At 36.2% G+C, this 20,303-nt stretch overlaps 1 protein-coding gene across 9 annotated transcripts in view; it reads right to left on the bottom strand.

The window, feature by feature from the left end:
• The window catches only part of GOLPH3L (golgi phosphoprotein 3 like), a 55,451-nt gene that overhangs the window by 6,495 nt on the left and 28,653 nt on the right, over positions 1–20,303 (bottom strand). For 5 of the 9 annotated variants that reach the window (XM_070497142.1, XM_070497141.1, XM_070497137.1 and 2 more), the window contains 2 exons: positions 19,459–19,573; positions 5,892–6,328 (listed from right to left, as the gene is read on the bottom strand). In XM_070497142.1, coding sequence (XP_070353243.1) covers positions 5,901–6,328; positions 19,459–19,573 — 543 coding nt within the window. In that variant the 3' untranslated portion in view covers positions 5,892–5,900. Of the gene's footprint in view, positions 1–3,900; positions 6,329–19,458; positions 19,574–20,303 lie in introns of those variants that run through there. The other 4 variants (XM_070497140.1, XM_070497144.1, XM_014865372.3 and 1 more) reach the window with 1 other exon arrangement.

Here is a 20,303-nt window from a genome sequence, read left to right on the forward strand (position 1 = left end):
CGCTCCTAGGTACATATATCCAACTGAAACGCAGTCTTAAGTTCACCAAACGTGTTCATAGCAGCTCTATTTATAATTGCCCCAAACTAGAAGCACCCAAATGTTCAAAGTAAAATAATCAATGGTCACAAAAAATACCTATTGTATGATTTCATTTATATAATGTTCAAATGCAAAACCAATCTATTGTATTAAAAGTCAGGATTCTGGTTACCTTTAAGGGGGGAGATAGTGGCTGGGAAGGTATGAAGGGGGCATTTGAGGAGCTGGTGATGTTCCGTTTCTTGACCTGGGTACTGCTTACAGGGGAATGCTCACTCTTCAACACTGAGTTGTACATTTTTATTTATTTTGATTTATGCAGTTTCCCCTAGTAATGTTATGGTTCCATGAATAGTTTAAAAAGAAAAGGTATCTAATGTGAAGAGTAAGATGGAGTAGAGAAGTGAAAGACTGATTAAAAGAAGTAATCTAATTTTTAAAACATGTCTCATATTACTTTGAGCATTTTAAAATAAAAAGTATTTGTTCAGTCTTTTAAATGTTCACAATGTTCTTAAGAATCCAGTCAGCTATTCTATTACCTTCTGTAGTCTTCTAGTCTCTCTGATCATAATAATCTTTTCCTCCTCACTCCCAGACAGAAATAAATCTAATTTCATTTAATTAGTTTAACTTAAGTTATCTAAGACCTTTTTGGCCTCCACTGGAGTTCAAGAAAAGCTGAGGTGACAGAGCTGGGGAAATTAACAAGTTTTGCTTTTTATTATTAAGGCTAACCCACAAATATTTTGAGATATTATAGCTTTAAATGTCCAGAAATATTTGGAGAAGTACTCATGTTTACATTAGGGGATGGAATTTCAACATCTCTGATATGTAAGAAAAACTTTGAATTTTTTCCCATCAAATCAGGAAGATGATGTACATCTACTGGGCTTACTTATGTGGGAGAAACATGTAGATTCGGTCAAGAAGCCCTCCCAAAGGGGCAGAAGCCCCTAGATTCCTACCTGAATTTCTAAAGTTCAGATAAAATATGCTACTATACTTAGGGAGGTTCAATGAGGTTGAGAAAAACCAAGTGGTGAACAGACTATTGATAATCAAGCAAAAAAATTCTACACAAAAACATGTCTCTTTGAAGAGCTGTTAGGGATTCCTCCCCCAGGTGAATCTACTTTTTTACAACCTTGAATGTAGACAGTGAATTGGGCTGCTAGAAAAAGGAGATTTCTGCCAGGAAGTGACCCATGCTTTGTCTGACTTGCATTCTGTGAGAATTTTACTGCTTTCTGGCAGAGATGGCTCCCTTTCTCACTTATCAACAAGAAGTCATGTCTAGGCTGTCTCTTCCCAAATCAATAGAACCTGGAACTCACCAAGGAGAAAAGGAGAGAGATGAAGGCCCTACGAAGAATTGGGGACACAGGAACAAAGATCCATGCACATATGTAATAGATAACAGGAAAATATAAAAAATCAGCTTTACTTAACTTATTTCAGCATTAAAGCAATTATTTTTATTATTTAGGGAGTAAATACATTTTTAGAAACTATATGTATATATATCTATGGGCATTTTAGCTGTGTGGAAAAGGGGAAAAATTTTTTTATCTTTTAATTAGAATCCTCTTTATAGTTTTGTTAAAATTTGATGTCAGAAAACATGTATGCAAGAAGAGAGTAGAGCAAAATATTTAACGTGTTGTTAAAAAAAAAAGAAAACTGCCAAAAAATAACCTATCAACCTAGAATTCTATAGCCAGTGAAATTATCCTTCAAAAGTGAAGGCTGAAGCCTTTCTCAGATGAAAACTGAGGGAATTTACTCTGTAAATTCTGTATGAAATGTTGACAGAAGTTATTAAGGAAGAAGGAAAATGATATGTCAAAAACTCAGTTTTAGGGGCTGGCACAGTGGTTAAGTTCGGCACACTCTGCTTTGGTGACCTGGGTTCCCTGGTTCAGGTCCTGGGCACAGACCTACACTACTCATCTGACACATTCTGATGGCGACCCACATACAAAATAGAGGAAGATTGGCACAGATGTTAGCTCAGGCTCAATCTTCCTCAAGCAAAAAGAGGAAGATTGGCAACATATATTAGCTCAGGGAACATCTTCCTCACCACCTCCCCCCTCAAAAAAAAAAAAAAACCCCAAAACCCCCTTGGTTTTATATAAGGAAAAGCATGACAGAAGGAATAAATGCAGGTAAACAAAATTAGATAATTTGTTAGTTTCAAAAACCTGTCTTTAGTCTATCTCTTGAATATATCCTTTTAGAATGATACCTTTTGGAAATCTAGAGATATGTGAGAAGCACACACATTCATGAAATTCAAGCACATAACAAATTATTTTGTACATATTGTTTCCCCTGCCGGGAATAGCCTTGGCTCTTCCTTCTCAATCTGAAAAGATTCTTCATGACTGAATTTTAAATAGAGGCAGGAGAGAGTAGTAGTTAAAAGCATGTGTTTGAACTCAAACTGCACTGTGTCCTTAGGCAAGCCTATTATCTCCAAGTTTTCTTTAAAATAACCTTATAGGTGTTTTTAGTGTTGAGAGGACTAAATTAGATAACATATAAAGTGGTTAGCATAGTAGCTCAGGAGAAAAGTGCTCAGTACATGAAAGCTATATGAAAGCTACTAGAAATAAATATAACTCCTCTAAGTCTTTCCTAACGTTCTCAGGAGGAATGTTACTTCTTTCTTTGTACTTCCAAATATTAAGTTTCTACTTCTATTTGAGCATTTGTCACAAAGTATCTTATTTGCCCACTTAAATGTGAGTTCTTGGGAGCTGAAACTGTGTCCTATACAACTTTTTATCGTCAGCACTTAGCAAGTGCCAGTTAACTTCTAAATACTCAATATTTTTGGATGAATGAATTACAGGCAATAAAATAAAGCAGTGTTCTCAAATTTTAATGTGCAAGCCTTCAGACTGTTTAAAATGCAGCTTCCTAAGCCCCCAAACCCAGAGACTGATTTACTAGGAACCTGCATTTTAGCAAGTTAACCCTCTTTTGGTGCAGTGGTCTTTGCTCCACTCTTTGAGAAACCCTGTATAAAGGATGACTTATGGGAACAATGCTTTATCTGAAATAAAAACAACAGGGAAGTATAAACAATCCTAGTAAATACATTTCTTATTTTCACTTGTCTTGCATTGTTCTATATTTATCACGGTTTCTGTTGAACAGCTTGTTAAGTATTTGGGGGGTTTATCTTGCCATCCTCCCCCTCCTGGTTCTATGCACCCTCCTGTCCCACTATAGTTCCGTCTGTGTTCTGTGACTTTAAGAGAAGAGGAGGGGAGCAGTTTCAGATTTTATTTGTTTTCTCCTTAGCAGTAGGACTTGATATTTTTAATTTTGGAGAACTAAAAGATAAATAACTGTGGGGTTTTTTGTTGTTAAAAAAAAAATAGTCTACACCCTTGTGCTATAGACATTATAAAGAAGGGAAGAACAATAAGCCAGTTACAAGCACAATTATCTTTCCACATGTTGTCAACTCTGTCATAGTTAGGTATGTTATCTATGTTTGGAACTTAAGACTCAGTTCTTAGATAAGTTCAAGTGTCACTTGCAAGTAGATATTAATAGGACAGAACATACTCATCCTCTTCATGGTAATAATGGGATAACTGGGTAACATTTTGCTTGAGATGGAGACACTATTCACTTTACAACATTAACTGGTGTTCAGGTTAGTCTTCTGCCCCCCAGCCTATATGTGTTACAATTATAATAGCTGTGTATCCATAATTTTCTACACAGGATGAAACAGAGGCTGGTATCCTAATGGAAAGGGAGAGTGTTACTGGCCTTGTGTGGAAGGTTCTTATTTCCAGTTAAAACAACTGAAGTTGTAAAACTGCAGAGAGACCAGAGAGCCAATAATCTTTATTATACAGAAATAAGAAGGCCATGTACATTAAATGAGAAGGTGTTTTGCCGTGAACATTATGCAGATTCAAACTGAAGACATCCATATCTTTTTGAGATACAATATAAAAATAAACACTGACCAAGAGTTGCAAGAAAGAACTCAACTCAACTTCTACCCCCGCAATCAAGCTGAAACTTTCCACAGGAAAACCTGGTTTCAATTCATGCTGAATTGTTCAAATGGAAAAAAAAAACTAAGCCAGGTAGAGACAATACATGGACTGGTTTTGTACTTTTAGAGCCAGACTGAAGCTCTACTCAGCCTCACATTTGAATTTGTTTCACATTAAAATTTGCATCTCTAGTCACCTAAGTGATACCTGAAGTGAAAAACGAAAAAAATGTTAATTGAGTTGGGGAATTTTGTGGGGCTAGACATGTATGGAGGAGGAGATGAAAGTTATAATCATTCATTTAATTACTTCTGATCAGGAAGATTTGATGTCAGGCCAGGGGCATCTGTATTAGCCCTTTGACAGCCTGTTTCTCTGTAATAGTCAAGAGGCAGGATCATTAAAAGTATCAGCATAATAAATGCTTGATATTAGCACAACTTGGTTACCTGTCCTCTTTATATTCCCAAATACTGGACTTTATATCAGCAGCATACTTTTGACACCCAATTGCCCCACTAACTAGACTTTTTCTTAAGCTTCTCTTTGCACTCACTACTAAATTGAAAAAACATTTTAGAAATTTGGCTAGAAAGATGGTTGTCTTGAAACAAGACTAATGACTAGGAGGATGTCTGTGCATTAAATATAGACAAAACTACTTTCAGAACCCTTAAATATAGACAGAATCTATCAATTCATGTAGAAAGGCAAAAAATAGGGAACAGGAAGATCTGGAGTTCAGATATTCTGTCCGGACTCTGAATGCTGCTATTTAGCAATCGAAAGTTACAACTGCCTCAGCTCACTCAGAGCAGAGCCACTGAAAACAGTCCAGGGGAGCCAGGAAATTCTGACGCCACCCCTCCCTTACAAACTGTAATGCTGATTGCATGAAGGACGTGGTTGAGAGATACATTTCTTTCATTTAGACTTTTGTCCTAATGAATGATCTAGTAGGATAATGCTAATAAAGAGGATAGAATATATTTCTGGTTCTAGGACTGTGAGAACCAGGAAATCAAATTTGGAATATTCTCATTAGATTAGAAAAGGAAAGATGAGAAAATCCCTAGTGGGACATATAATCCCAGAGACCATCTGCTCCAAAAATTAGTTTTGTTTCCATTGCCCCTTATTTAAAGAGACAGTTATTTCAATAAGCTACATTACTTAGCAGAGTCTGAGAGACAAAGACTGAAAACAGGTATTTAAGATAGAAAACAAACTTTAAAAAATGTAATACAGTCATGCACCACATAATGACATTTCCGTCAACGATGGACCACATATATGACAGTGGTCCCATAAGATTAGTACCATATAGTCTAGGTGTGTAGTAGGCTATACTGTCTAGGTTTGTGTAAGTACACTCTGTGATGTTCACACAATGATGAAATCGCCTAATGACACATTTCTCATAATGTATCCCCAGTGTTAAGTGATGCATGACTGTAAATGGTTTGTTCTACATCTCATTCACATTCTGTGGCTGGAGAACTCCAAATCCCACTTAGATATTCCTGTGTATCCAAAACCACATTGGATGAAAGTAAACGAAGAAATGAAAGAAAATGTTTATTGGGTGTGTGTGGGTTCACCCAGTTATTCACATCTGGAGTGGAAGTATAGGGAGAAATAAAGTCTACTTATAATGGTCAAGGTCTGTGGAGAAGCCCTGAAATTGCTCTCCCTAAATCATGAGTCTGATTCAAAAGAAGGAAAAAAAATTGATGAAAAATATCTCATCACACAAAACTCAGTGATGATGTCTCTGACAGTCACCAGCTAGTAGAGGAAAAAGGAGAAACCCACCTGTTGGCTTTAGGATTTATTGAAGGCTGCCAGCACAGCCCAGATCATCTCTGTGGCACTGTGCTTTGTTCCCTCTACTTCAGGGTCCAGTTCTACTAGGTCCTTGGCTCGATTCATTGCCATATCATACTTGTCATCTGTCAGAGAGGAGAAGACATTCTCTAGTACATCGGAAGAGTGGGCTAGCACCAGGAGTGCTAGTGTTCGCTTGTCCATACGCTGAGGGTCATTTACCCACCGCTCTAGGACACTATCTTGAAGTTTTTTCACTAGTCGTTGTTTCTCTGTTGTATTGGTCACTGGATGAGTAGTCATGTCAAATAGAAGGAAATTCTGCTTCTCAGTGGTTAGAATACCCTTCTCTACTAGGTTCTTTGCAATTCTCTCTCTTACATTTCTCAGCTGGTACTGTAGTTTGAAGGGGTTCCAGGTCTCACCTATGGGGAAAGGAAATAGAAGACTTGAACAACACTAGACCTAATGAGACATGTATAGAGCATTCCACTCGAAAATAGTAGAATACACATTCTTCTCAAGTGCACATGGAGCATTCTCCAGGATAGGCCATATGCTAGGCCATAAAACAAGCCTTAATAAATTTAAAAGGACTGAAAAACATACAAAGTATGCTCTCCAACCACAAAGGAATTAAATTAGAAATTAAAAACAAAAAAAATTTGGGAAATTAAAAAATATGTGGAAATAAAACAACACACTTCTAAATAACTAATGAGTCAAAGAAGAAATCACAAAGAGAATTTAAAAAAAATACTCTGAGTTGAGCGAAAATAAAAAAACACAACATATCAAAATTTATGGGATGCAGTTTAAAGCAGTACTAAGAGGGAAATTTACAATTCCAAATACTATATTAGAAAAGGAGATGTCAAATCAATAATCTAACCTTCTACCTTAAAAAACTAGAGAAAGAAGAGCATACTAAACCCAAAGCAAGCAGAAGAAAGGAAATAATAAAGAATAGCGAAGAAAAAGAGAAAATAAAAATAACAAAGAAAATCAATAAAATCAAAACTTGGTTCATTGAAAAGATCCAAAAAACTGAGAAGCGTAAACTGACCAAGGGAAAAAAAGAGAAGACTCAAATTACTAAAATTAGGAATGAAAGAGGAGACACATCACTACTGACTTTAAAAAAATAAAAAGGGTTATAAGGGAATACTAGGAACAACAGTATGCCAACAAATTAGATAACCTAGAAGAAATGGACAAATTCTTTGAAACACACAAATTACCCTAACTGACTCAAGAAGACAGAGAAAATCGGAATAGATCTGTAACAAGTAAACAGATTGAACAAGTAATTTTAAAACTTCCTCCCACAAAGAAAAGTGTAGCCAAGTTGGCTTTACTGGTAATTCTACTGAACATTTAAAGAAGAATTAATACCAACTCTTCACAAACTCAAAAAAACAGAAGAGGCGGGAACACTTCCTTAGTCTATACAGTAAGTTTTACTCTGATATAACCAGACAAAGACACATCACAGGAAAACTACAGGCCAATATCCTTTATGAATATAGGTGCAAAAATTCTCAACAAAATACTAGCAAAACAAACCCAGCAACATATAATAAAAACTATATAATGTGATCAGGTGGAACTTACATCAGAAATGCAAGGTTGTTTTAACATCCAAAAATCAATTATGTAATACATCCTCTCAATAGAATAAAAAGCAAAAACCAAGTGATCATCTCAATAGACACAAAAAAAGTATTTGATAAAATCCAACCCCCTTACATGGATAAAAACACTCGACAAACTAGGATTAGATGGGAACTTTCGCAACCTGATAGAGGCTATTTGGGAAAAACCCACAGTTAGCATAGTACTTAATGGTGAAAGAGGGAATGTTGTCAGGAACAAGAGAAGGATGTCCATTCTCATCACTTCTATTTAGCACTGTACAGGAGGTTCTAGCCAGGGCAATTAGGCAAGAAAAAAAAAGAAAAGGCATCCAGATTAGACAAGAAGAAGTTAAACTATTTTTATTTTCAGATGACATGATCTTGCATATAGAAAAATCTAAGGAATCCACTTAAAAAGTATCAGAGCTAATAAGTTTGGCAAGGTTGCAGGATACAAGATTAATATATAAAAATTAATTGAGGGGCCGGCCCGGTGGCACAGCGGTTAAGTTCACACATTCTGCTTCAGTGGCCCGGGGTTTGCCGGTTCAGATCCTGGGTGCGGACATGGCACCACTTGGCAAGCCATGCTGTAGTAGGCATCCCACATATAAAGCAGAGATAGATGGGCACGGATGTTAGCTCAGGGCCAGTCTTCCTCAGCAAAAAGAGGAGGATTGGCAGCAGATGTTAGCTCAGGGCTAATCTTCCTCAAAAAAATAAAAATTAAATTAAATTAAATTAAATTAAATTAAAATTAAAATTAAAAAATTAATTGAATTTCTATACATTAGAAATAAACAACCTGAAAATAAAAGTAAGAAAACAATTACATTTACAATAGCATCAAAAAGAACAAAATACTTAGGAATAAATTTTTTTTTTTTGAGGAAGATTAGCCCTGAGCTAACATCTGCTGCTAATCCTCCTCTTTTCGCTGAGGAAGACTGGCCCTGTGCTAACATCTATGCCCATCTTCCTCTACTTTATATGTGGGATGCCTACCACAGCATGGTGTGCCAAGTGGTGCCATGTCCGCACCCGGGATCCGAATCGGTGAACCCCGGGCCGCTGAAGCGAAATGTGTGCACTTAACCACTGCACCACTGGGCCGGCCCCTTAGGAATAAATTTAACAAAAGAAGTACAAGACTTGTACACTAAAAATTACAAAATATTGTTGAAAGAAATTAAAGAAGATCTAAATAAATGGAGAGACAGCCATGTCCATGGATTGGAAGACTTGATATTATTCAGACAGTAATATTCCCCAAATTGATCTACAGATTCAACACAATCCCTGTCAAAATCCTAGCTTGCTTTATTGCAGAAACTGGCAATCTGATCCTAAAATTCATATGAAAATGCAAAGGACCCAGAATGGCCAAAATAATCTGGAAAAGGAAGAACAAATTTGGAGAACTCACACTTCCTGATTTCAAAATTACTATAAAGGTACAACAGTTGAGACAATGTGGTACTGGCATAAGAATAGACATATAGATCAATGAAGAGTCCAGAAATAAACACACACGTTTATGGTCAAATGATTTTTGAAAATGGTACCAAGACAATTCATGTAAGAAAGCACAGTCTTTTCAACAAATAGTGCTAGGAGAACTATATATATATCCTCATACAAAAGAATGATGTTGCAGCCATACCTCACACCATATATAAAAATTAACTCGAGGGGCTGGCCCCGTGGCCGAGTGGTTAAGTACACGCGCTCTGCTGCAGGTGGCCCAGTGTTTCGTCGGTTTGAATCCTGGGCGCGGACACGGCACCACTCATCAGGCCACACTGAGGTGGCACCCCACATGCCACAACTAGAAGGACCCACAACTAAGAATATACAACTATGTACCAGGGGGCTTTGGGGAGAAAAAAGAAAAAAAATTAAATCTTAAAAAAAAAATTAACTCGAAAAGGATAACATATCTAAATGATAGAGCTAAAGCTATAAAACTCTTAGAAGAAAATATAGGCATAAATTTTCATGATGTTGGGTTTGGCACTGGTTGTTTAGTTATTACACCTGAATCACAAGCAACAAAAGAAAAAAAAGATTAATTGAAATGTATCAAAATTGAAAACTTTTATGTAGATAACTCACAGACTGGGAGAAAATTTTTACAAATCATGTATCTGCAAAAAGATTTGTATCTAGAATGTATTTAAAAAGTACAACTGAATGGTAAAAAGGCAAACCCAGTTAAAAAGTGGGCAAAGGATGTGAATAGACAATTCTCCAAAGAAGATATACAAATGGCCAATAGGCACATATAAAGATGATCAACATCATTAGTCATTAGGGAAATGCAAATAAAAATCACAATGAAATCCCATTACATAGGTACTAGGATGGCTAAAAGAAAATAAAGACAGAGAATAACAAAAAGACAGAGAATGTGGAGGAATTGAAACTCTCACACACTGGTAGCAGGAACGTAAAATAGTGTGGCCACTTTGTGAAAAATAGTCTCTATCCCTGTTCTCAAGAAGTTTAAAATCCAGTATGGGATCATAGAGGGATATAAAAATAATATTTGAAGTGGGCCCTACTATCAAACTGGATATAGATGATAAAGTTCTTTAAAAAATGTTAATCATTGAGGTATGATATCAGGGACAATGGCAGAGTAGGAAGCACCAGAAATCCATCTCTCCACCTAGACAACAATCGTACTAGTAGAATCTATCTGAAATAACTATTTTGGAACCCTGAAGTCTGTCTGAACACTTGTAGGTTCCATGGGAAGGCCTAGATGGTAAACTGTGGTTAATATAGGTCAATTTCAGCCTTCAGCCAGTAGTAACTACTTAGCTCCCAGCCCCATGGTAGGCACCTGTGGGGACAGCAATCTGTGGTTTTGGTGTGGCTTGCTGGAGTTAGGGTAGACGATAAATATCAAGATATACGTTTTGATTATGGATTGCAACTTCTGATGGCTGACATGCAGGTAAAGGCTGGCTGCCACTGTTCCAATCCCCACCAGCTGAAGCAGCTTCCAGGAGATATAAAGGTAAAGCATTTTTTTTTAAAAGTTCAAAAACAACTGCAAAAACACAGTATTGTAGAAGCCAATGTGCTTCCTCAAGAAAAGACATAGCCTCAGAAAAGACCTGAAATCTGAAGCTTTCACCTCAGTCTGATCCACAGCACACAGACAGTACAACAATAAAAAACACAGCAAACCCTGGGGGACAGGGAGAATCTGATTTCCAGAGTTATCACATCATGATTCAAATGTCCAGTTTTCAACAAAAAAAAATCACAAGGTATACAAAGAAACAGCAAAATATGGCCCATGCAAAGGAACAAAAGAAACTGAGATAATATGTATCAGAGGAAGCCCAGATGTTAGATTTACTAGACAAAGACTTGAAAACAACTGTCTTTTTTTTTTTTGTAAGATTTTATTTTTCCTTTTTCTTCCCCCTGGTACACAGTTGTGTATTTTTAGTTGTGGGTCCTTCTAGTCATGGCGTGTGGGATGCAGCCTCAGCATGGCTTGACGAGTGGTGCCAGATCCACGCCCAGGATTTGAACTGGTGAAACCCTGAGCTGCTGAAGCAGAGCATGTGAACTTAACCACTCAGCCACAGGGCCAGCCCCTACAACTGTCGTACAGATGCTCCTTTAAGACACATCATTTAGCAAAGAGCTAAAGGAGATATGGATAAAGATGGGAAAACAATGTATGAACAAAATTAGAATATCAATAAAGAGATAAAGATTATAAAAAGGAATCAAAAAGAAAGTCTGGAGCTTAAATACAATAACTGAAATGAAAAATACACTATTTCAGGTCAAAAGCAGATTTAAGCAGGCAGAAGAAAGAATTAGCAAACACAAAGATAGGACAATTGAAAGTATAGAGTCTGGGGAACAGAAAGAAAAAAAAAGTGAAAAAAGTGAATAAGAAGAGAGAGAAAAAGGGGCAGAAAGAATATCTGAAGAAATATGGCTGAAAACTTTCCAAATTTGATGAATGACATGAATATACAAATTCAAGAAGCTTAACGAACTCAATGTCAGATAAAACTGAGACACATTATAATCAAACTGCTGAAAGCCAAAGATAAAGAATCTTGAAAGCAGGAAGAGAGAAGCGAGTCAATACACAAGGGATCTTTGGTAAGATTATTGGCAGATTTCTCATCACAGACCTTGGAGGCCAGAAGGCAGTGGGCTGATTCAAAGAGCTGAAAGAAAAAAACTTGTCAACTGAGAATTATATATCCAGAAAAACATCCTTCAAAAATGAGGGAGAAACTAAGACTTTCTCAGATAGACAAAAACTGAGGAAGGTTGTTACCATTAGACTTGCCCACCAAGAAATTTTAAAAAGGAGTGCTGCAGGGTGAAATGAAGGGAAGCCAGACAGTAATCTGAAGCAGTATGAAGAAATAAAAATCTCCAATAAAGGCAAATACATGGACAACTATAAAAGCTAGGATTATTGTAATTTTGATTTGTAACACCACTGTTTACTTTCTATATGCTTTAAAAGACAAATACATTAAAAAATAATTATTAATCTATGTCATTGAGCACACAATGTATATACAATATATATACACACCATATATATACAATATACAATCTGTGACATCAAAACAGAAAGAGGGTGGAATGGAGCTGTATAGGAGCAGAGTTTTTGTATGTTATTGAAGTTAAGTTAGTGTAAATTCAAATTAGGTTGTTATAACTTTAGGATGTTAAATTTAATAATGTAATCCTCGTGGTAACAACAAAGAAAATGTCTATGGAATACATACAAAAGAAAATAAGAGGTGAATCAAAATGTTTACTATAAAATATCAAGTAGACACAAAAGAATACAGTAATGCAGAAAATGAGGAACCAAAAAAGCTATAAGCCATATAGAAAACAGACAGCAAAAAGGGAGAAATAAGTGTCTCCTTATCAGTAATTATTTTAAATGTAAATGGATTAAGCTATTCAATCAAAAGACAAAGATTGGCAGAATGGGTTAAAAACATGATCCAACTGGGGCTGGCCCCGTGGCCGAGTGGTTAAGTTCACACGCTCCGCTGCAGGCGGCCCAGTGTTTCGTTGGTTGGAATCCTGGGCGCGGACATGGCACTGCTCATCAAACCACGCTGAGGCAGCGTCCCACATGCCACAACTAGAAGGACCCACAACGAAGAATATACAACTATGTACTGGGGGGCTTTGGGGAGAAAAAGGAAAAAAATAAAATCTTAAAAAAAAAAAAATCTTTAAAAAAAAAAACAAAACATGATCCAACTATATGCTATCTACAAGAGACTCACTTTAGACACAAATAAATTGAAAGTGAAAGGATGGAAAAAAAATTTTATTCAAATAGAGAAATTTATCTCAAAAGAGAGCAGAGGTGGCTATACTAATATTGGACAAAATAGAGTTTAAATCAAATAAGGTAATAGGAGTCAGAGAAGGGTATTATATATTAAGAAAAGTTTCAATACAGCAAGAAGATATAACAATTATGAATATTTACACACCTAGTAACAGAACCTTAAAATACATGAAACAAAAGTTGACAGAACAGACAGAAATGGACAGTTTTATAATATCCCACTTTCAGTGAGGCATAGATCAAGTAGACAGAAAACAGTTAAGGAAATAGAAGACTTCAACAACATCATAAACTCATTAGACCTGACAGATATACAGAGATATACAGAGAACACTCCACCCACAACAGCAGAAGATACATTCTTCTCAAGTGCTCATGGCACGTTCCCCAGGATAGACTGTGTGTTAGGCCACAAAATAACCTCAACAGATTTCAAAAGATAGATATCACACAAAGTATCTTCTCTGACCACAATGGGATGGAATTAGAAGTCAGTAACAGAAGGAAAGCTGGAAAATTCACATATATATGGAAATTAAACAATCTTAAACAACTAATACGTCAAAGAAGAAATCACAAGGGAAATTAGAAATACTTCAAAATGGATGAGAATACTACATACTAGAATGTATGCAATACGTGAAAGCAGCGCTCAGAAGGACATTTATAGCTGTAAATGACTACATTGAAAAAAAGGAAAGAGAGGGCTGGCCCAGAGGCGTAGTGGTTAATTTTGTGCACCTTGCTATGGCAGCCCAGGGTTTGCAGATTTGGATCCCGGGCATGGACCTAGCACCGCGCGTCAAGCTGCACTGTTGTGGAATCCCACATAAAGTAGAGGAAGACTGGCACAGATGTTAGCTCAGGGCCAATCTTCCTCACAAGAAGAAGAAGAAGAAGAAGAAAGATCTCAAATCAATCATTTAACTTTATACCTTAAGGAACTAGAAAAAATGGAGCAAAGTAAATCCAATGCTAGTAGAAGGAAGGAAAGATTAAAGTGGAGATAAAATAGGGAACAGAAAAACAACACAGAACAACCAAAGAAACCAAAAGTTGGTTCTTTGAAAAGATCAACAAAATTGACAAACCTTTAGCTAGACAGTCAAAGAAAAAGAGAAAAGACACAAATCAGAAATGAAAGTGGGGACATTACAACCAACCTTACAAGAGATGAAAAAGGATTATAAGAGAACATTATGGGCAGCCGGCCCCATGGCCAAGTGGTTGAGTTTGCATGCTCTGCTTTAGCAGCCTGGGTTTTCCCAGGTTTGGATCCAGGGTGCAGACATGGCACCACTCGTCAGGCCATGTTGAGGCCACATCCCACATGCCACAATTAGAAGAACTGACAAGTAAAATATACAACTATGTACTGGGGGGATTTGGGGAGAAAAAGCAATTAAAAAAAAAGAATATTATGAACAACTGTGAGCCAATGAATTAGATAACCTAGAAGAAATGGACAGAATCCTTGAAACACTCAAATTACCTAAACTGACTGAAGAAGAAACAGAAAATCTCAACAGATCTATAACAAGTAGAGAGATCAAATTAGTAATCAAAAACCTCCCAACAAAGAAACATCCCAGCCAGAGGGCTTCATCAGTGAATTCTACCTAACATTTAAACTAGAATTAACACCAATCCTTTCCAAACTCTTCCAAAAAATTGAAGAGGGAACACTTCCTAACTCGTTCTATAAGGCCAGGATAATCTGACACTAAAGCCAGATAAAGACATCACAAGAAAATAAAATTATAGATCAATAATCATTATTAATACAGATGCAAAAATCCTTAATAAAATATTAGGAAATTGAACCCAACAGCATATTAAAAAGATTATTCACCATGATCAAATAAAATTTATCTCAGGAATATGACATAAGAAAATCAAATGGGCAGAGAATCTGAATAGATATTTTTCTAAAGACATACAGATGGCCAAAAAATACATGAAAAAGAGCTCAACATCACTAATCATCAGGGAAATGCAAATTAAGACCACATGAGATATCACCTTACAGCTGTTAGAATGGCTATTATTAACAAGACAGGAAATCACAAGTGCTGGCAAGGTCGTAGAGAAAAGGGAACCCTTCTCTACGTAGGAAATAACAAGTGCTGGCAAGGACGTAGAGAAAAGCAAACACTTGTGCACTGTTGGTGGGAATATAAATTGGTGCAGGCACTTTGGAAAACAGTATTGAACTTCCTCAAAAAATTAAAAATAGAACTATCATATGATCCAGCAAGTTGACTTCTGGGTATTTATCTGAAGGAAATGAAACACTAACTTGAAAAGATATATGCACCCCTATGTTCATTGCAGCATTATTTACAATAGCCAAGACATGGAAGCAACCTAAGTATGTACACACACACACACACACACACACACACACACCCAGGAATATTATTAGCCATAAAAAAGGAGGAAGTCTTGCCATCTGTGACAACATGGATGGACTTTGAGGGCATGATGCTAAGTGAAATAAGTCAGACAGAGAAAGACAAATACCATACAATCTCACTTATATGTGGAATGTACAAAAACCCCAAAAAGTAAAAAAAAAAAAAACACAAAATCATGGGTACAGAGAATAGATTGGTGGTTGCTGGAGGTGAGTGTATGTAGCGGGGTGGGGAGGGTGAAATGGGTGAAGGTGATCAAAAGGTACAAACTTCTAGTTATAACGTAAGTAAGTCCTGGGGATGTAATGTATAGCTGGAAAATTCTAGTTAATAATATTCTAGTGTTACTTGAAAGTTGCTAAGAAAGTAGATCTTAAAAGTTCTCACCACAAGAAAAAGATATTTGTACCTCTGTGTGGTGATGGATGTTAACTAGACTTATTGTAGTGATCACTTCACAATATATGCAAATATCAAATCAATATATTGTACACTTGAAACTAATATAATGTTATATGTCAATTATATCTCAATAAAAAATGTAATACATCACATTAATAGAACAAAGGAAAAAAACCCACGATTATCTCATTTGACTCAGAAAAGACATTTGACAAAAAACAAACACCCTTTCATGACAAAAACTTCTAGAAAACTAAAAATAAAAGGAAAATTCCCCAACATGATAAAGAGTATGTATGAAAAACTCACAGCTAACATCATATTCAATGGTAAAATTCTGAAAGCTTTCCCTCAAAGGTCAGGAAAAAGACAAGGATGCCTGCTTTCACCACTGCTATTCAACACTGTGCTGGAAGTTCCAGCCAGAGCTATTAGACAAAAAAGAAAAATGATTATGGGGCTGGCCCCGTGGCCAAGTGGTTAAGTTTGTGCGCTCCGCTGCAGGCGGCCCAGTGTTTCGTTGGTTTGAATCCTGGGCGTGGACATGGCACTGCTCATCAAACCACGCTGAGGCAGCGTCCCACATGCCACAATTAGAAGGACCCACAACGAAGAATATACAACTATATACCGGGGTGCTTTGGGGAGAAAAAGGAAAAAAATAAAATTTAAAAAAAAAAAAGAAAAAAAAAGAAAAAAGATTAAAGCCATCCAAATTGGAAAGGAAAAGCTAAAACTACCTCTATTTGCAGATGACATGATCCTATATATAGAAAATCCCAAAGAATTTACAAAAAAGCTATTAGAGCTAATACCAAATTCAGCTAAGTTGTGGGGGACAAGATCAACACACAGAAAATCAGTTGTTTCTATATACTAGTAATAAATAATATGAAAAGCAAATTAGGAAAGAAATTCCATTTATAATAGTGTCTAAAAGAATTAAATACTTAAGAATAAGCCTTACGAAGGAGGTAAGAGATTTGTACACTGAAACTATAAAACATTGCTGAAAGAAATTAACGAAGACCTAAATAATGGAAAGATATTCCATTTTAATGGACAGTAAGACTTAACATTGTTAAGATGTCAATTCCACCTAAAGAGAGCTACATGTTCAACACAATCTCTATCAAAATTCCCACTGCCTTTTCCATAGAAATGGACAAGCTGATCCTCAAATTCATATGGAATTGCAAGGGACCCAGAACAGCCAAAACAATCTTGAAAAAGAAGAATAAAGTTGGGGGACTCATACCTCCCGACCTCAAAACTTACTAGAAAGATAGGAAGTTAAAACAGTACGGCACTGGCATAAGAACAGACATACATATCAATGCAATGAAATAGACAGCCCAGAAATAAACCCTCACATATATGGTCAACTGATTTTCAACAAGGTTGCCAAGACTATCCAAGGGGAAAAGGACAATCTTTTCAACAAACAGTTCTTGGAAACTGCACATCCACATGTCAAAGAATGAAGTTGAACCTTTATCTTACATCACATATAAAAATTAACTCCAAATGGATCAAAGAACCAAATTTAAAAACTAAAACTATAAAACTCGTAGAAGAAAGCACTGGGGAAAATCTTCATGATATTGGATTTGGCAACAGTTTCATGGATATGACACCTGAAGCGCAGCCAACAAAAGAAAAAATAGATAAACTGGACTTTATCAAAATCAAGAACTTTTGTGCATCAGGGTTACTAACAAGAAAGTGAAAAGACAACCTACAGAATGGGAGAGAATATATGCAATCATATATCTGATAAAGGATTGATATCTAGAATATATAAAGAACTTCTAAAATTCAACAACAACAGAACTCAAAAAATGGGCAAAAGACTTGAACAGACATTTCTCCAAAGAAGATATACAAATTGCTGATAAGCCCGTGAAGAGATGCTCAACATTAGTCATTATGGAAACACAAATCAAAACCACAATGAGGTACCACTTTCACTTTCACACTTACTAGGATGGCTATAATTAAAAACAAAACAAAACAAAAAATATGAAAATAACAAGTGTTGACAAGTATGTGGAGATACTAGCATCTCATGCATGGCTGGTGAGAATGCGAAAGGGTGCAGCCTCTGTAGAAAACAGTTTGGCAGTTTCTCAAAACATAGAACTAGCATATGACCCAGAAAGCAGGAACTTTAACAGATATTTGTACACCAATGTCTGTAGCAGCATTATCCACAATAGCCAAAAGGTGGAAACAACCCGTGTCCATCAAGTGATGAAATGAATAAACAAAATGTGATATATACATACAATGGAACACTATTCAGCCATAAAAAGGGATGAGATTTTGATATATGCTACAACATGACTGGACCTTGAAAACAGTATGCTTAGTAAAATAAGCCAGACATTGAAGGACAAATATTGTATGATTCCACTCATATGAGTTACTTAGTCTAGGCATATTCATACAGACAGAAGGTAGATGAGAGGTTGCCAGGGAATGAGGGGTCCAGGGAGGAAGAGTGATGTTTGGGGTGATGAGAAAACTTTGGGTATAAAGAGAGGCGATAGTTACACAACACTGTAAATTGTATACTTATGAATGGTTAAAATAATAAATGTTATCTATATTTTACCAAAATAAAAAATATTAACTATTTACCCAAAAGAAATTAAAACATGCACACAAAAACTTGTCTATAAATGTTCACAGTAGCATTATTCATAATAGCCAAAATGTGGAAATAACTCAAACGTCCATCAACTGATGAATGGATAAACAAATGCAGTACATCCATAAAATGAAACATTATTTGGCAATAAAAAGGAGTCAAGTTAAAACTGACAAAAACTAAGATTGGTGAATTGTATCAATTTCAATATCCTGGTTGTCATATTAAACTATAGTTTCATAAAATGTTACCAGTGTGGGATTCTGGGCAAAGCATATAAGGGATCTCTCTGTATTATTTCTTACAACTGCATGTGAATTTATAAATATCTCAATAAAAATTTCAGTAAAAAAAAATTGTTCCAAAGGTGACACTTGGCTGTGACCTCAAAGTGCCTTGCAGGAAGATGCTCCTAAAATTTTATGCCGTAGATCTAATTACTCATGTAAGTTTTTGAACTTGACCTTAAAAAAGAAAAAAGGAATGAAGTACTGATACACGCTACAACCTGGATGAACCTTGAAAACATTGTCCTAAGAAACCAGTCACAAAAAACCATAAGCTGTATGATTCCATTTATACGAAATATCCAGAGTAGGCAAATCTATAGAGACAGTCTATAGATTAGTGGTTGCCTAGAGCTGGGCAGGAAATGTGGAGAAAACTGCTAATGAGTATGGGGGTTTATTTTTGAGGTGATGAAATGTTCTAAACTTAGATTGTGATGAAGGTTGCCCAATTGTGTGGATATTCTAAAATCTGTTTAATTGTATACTTTAAATGGGTCAACTGTATGGTATGTGAATTATATCTCAATAAAGATGTTAAAAAAAATTTCTCGTGAAGAATAATATTGAAGAGCTTATGGGATGGGGTGGAAGAAGGTAAGGTGAAGCTTTGGAAAACCTTCTGTACTGATTAATCAAGTCTTTTCTGACCCTCATAAGTATAGTCAAACAGTGAACAATATATATCTTACCCAACACCCTGAATTTCTGTAGTTCTTTTCCTAACCTTAAGGTTAGGATACAGATTACAAAGTGTGGGATTATTGAATCATTTTGAGTCATCTTACCAGTGAGTAGCTCTATCCATGTTTGGACAGTTTCTGTGGGTTCAGTTGCTTTGATGTGTTTGAGAGTTTCATCCAGTAGAACATCACCTGTCGGGCTGTCTGACCTCAGCAGCACCTGTCAGGAAAGAAGGAACAAGGGGCCCTGGTTCATGCGCTTCATTCAAGTTAAAATCTTTCAATATGCCATATACATCATTAGTTAAGTGCTGTAGGAAATGCAAAGCAGCATAACATCCTGTCCCTGTCTTCCAGAAGTTTAAAATCTAGTATGAGGTGATAGTGAAGAGACAAAAATAACATATGAAGTGGGGCCTAGTGACAAACTGGATATAAATAATAATGGAGAAAAGATTCAATAATAACTCTCTAAGTCTGGAAAACCAAATTGTGAAACAATTAATAAAGGTAGGAAAGTCAGAAAAGGAAGCCAGTTTTGGGGAAAAGTTGATAAAATTTGGTTTTAACTGATACGGGATAGCCAAGTTGAAATGTCTAGCCAATAGTTAAATATGTTCCTGGGAATGGAAAAAAAGACAGGCGTAGAAATTTGGGAGCTACTATCATGAACGTGATAGATGAAGCTGTAAAGGTAGATGATATCTCAAAAGGACAGAAAGTTTTGCAAAGGGATACAAACTGAGACTTACATGTTAAGGAATGGGGAAGTAAAGGAAATAGGGCACAGTGACAGAAGCGAGAAAACGTAATATAACAAAGCCCAGGAAAGGAGAAATATTCAAGTAGGAGGAGGTGGTCAAAAGTGTCAAATGTCACATACAGGTTAAAAGAGAAAAATAAATTGAAGACTGAATAGAAGCTAGTGACACCTAAGAATGTAGTTTTAG

Source organism: Equus asinus, chromosome 25, assembly GCF_041296235.1.
Source record: "Equus asinus isolate D_3611 breed Donkey chromosome 25, EquAss-T2T_v2, whole genome shotgun sequence".
NCBI lineage: Eukaryota > Metazoa > Chordata > Mammalia > Perissodactyla > Equidae > Equus > Equus asinus.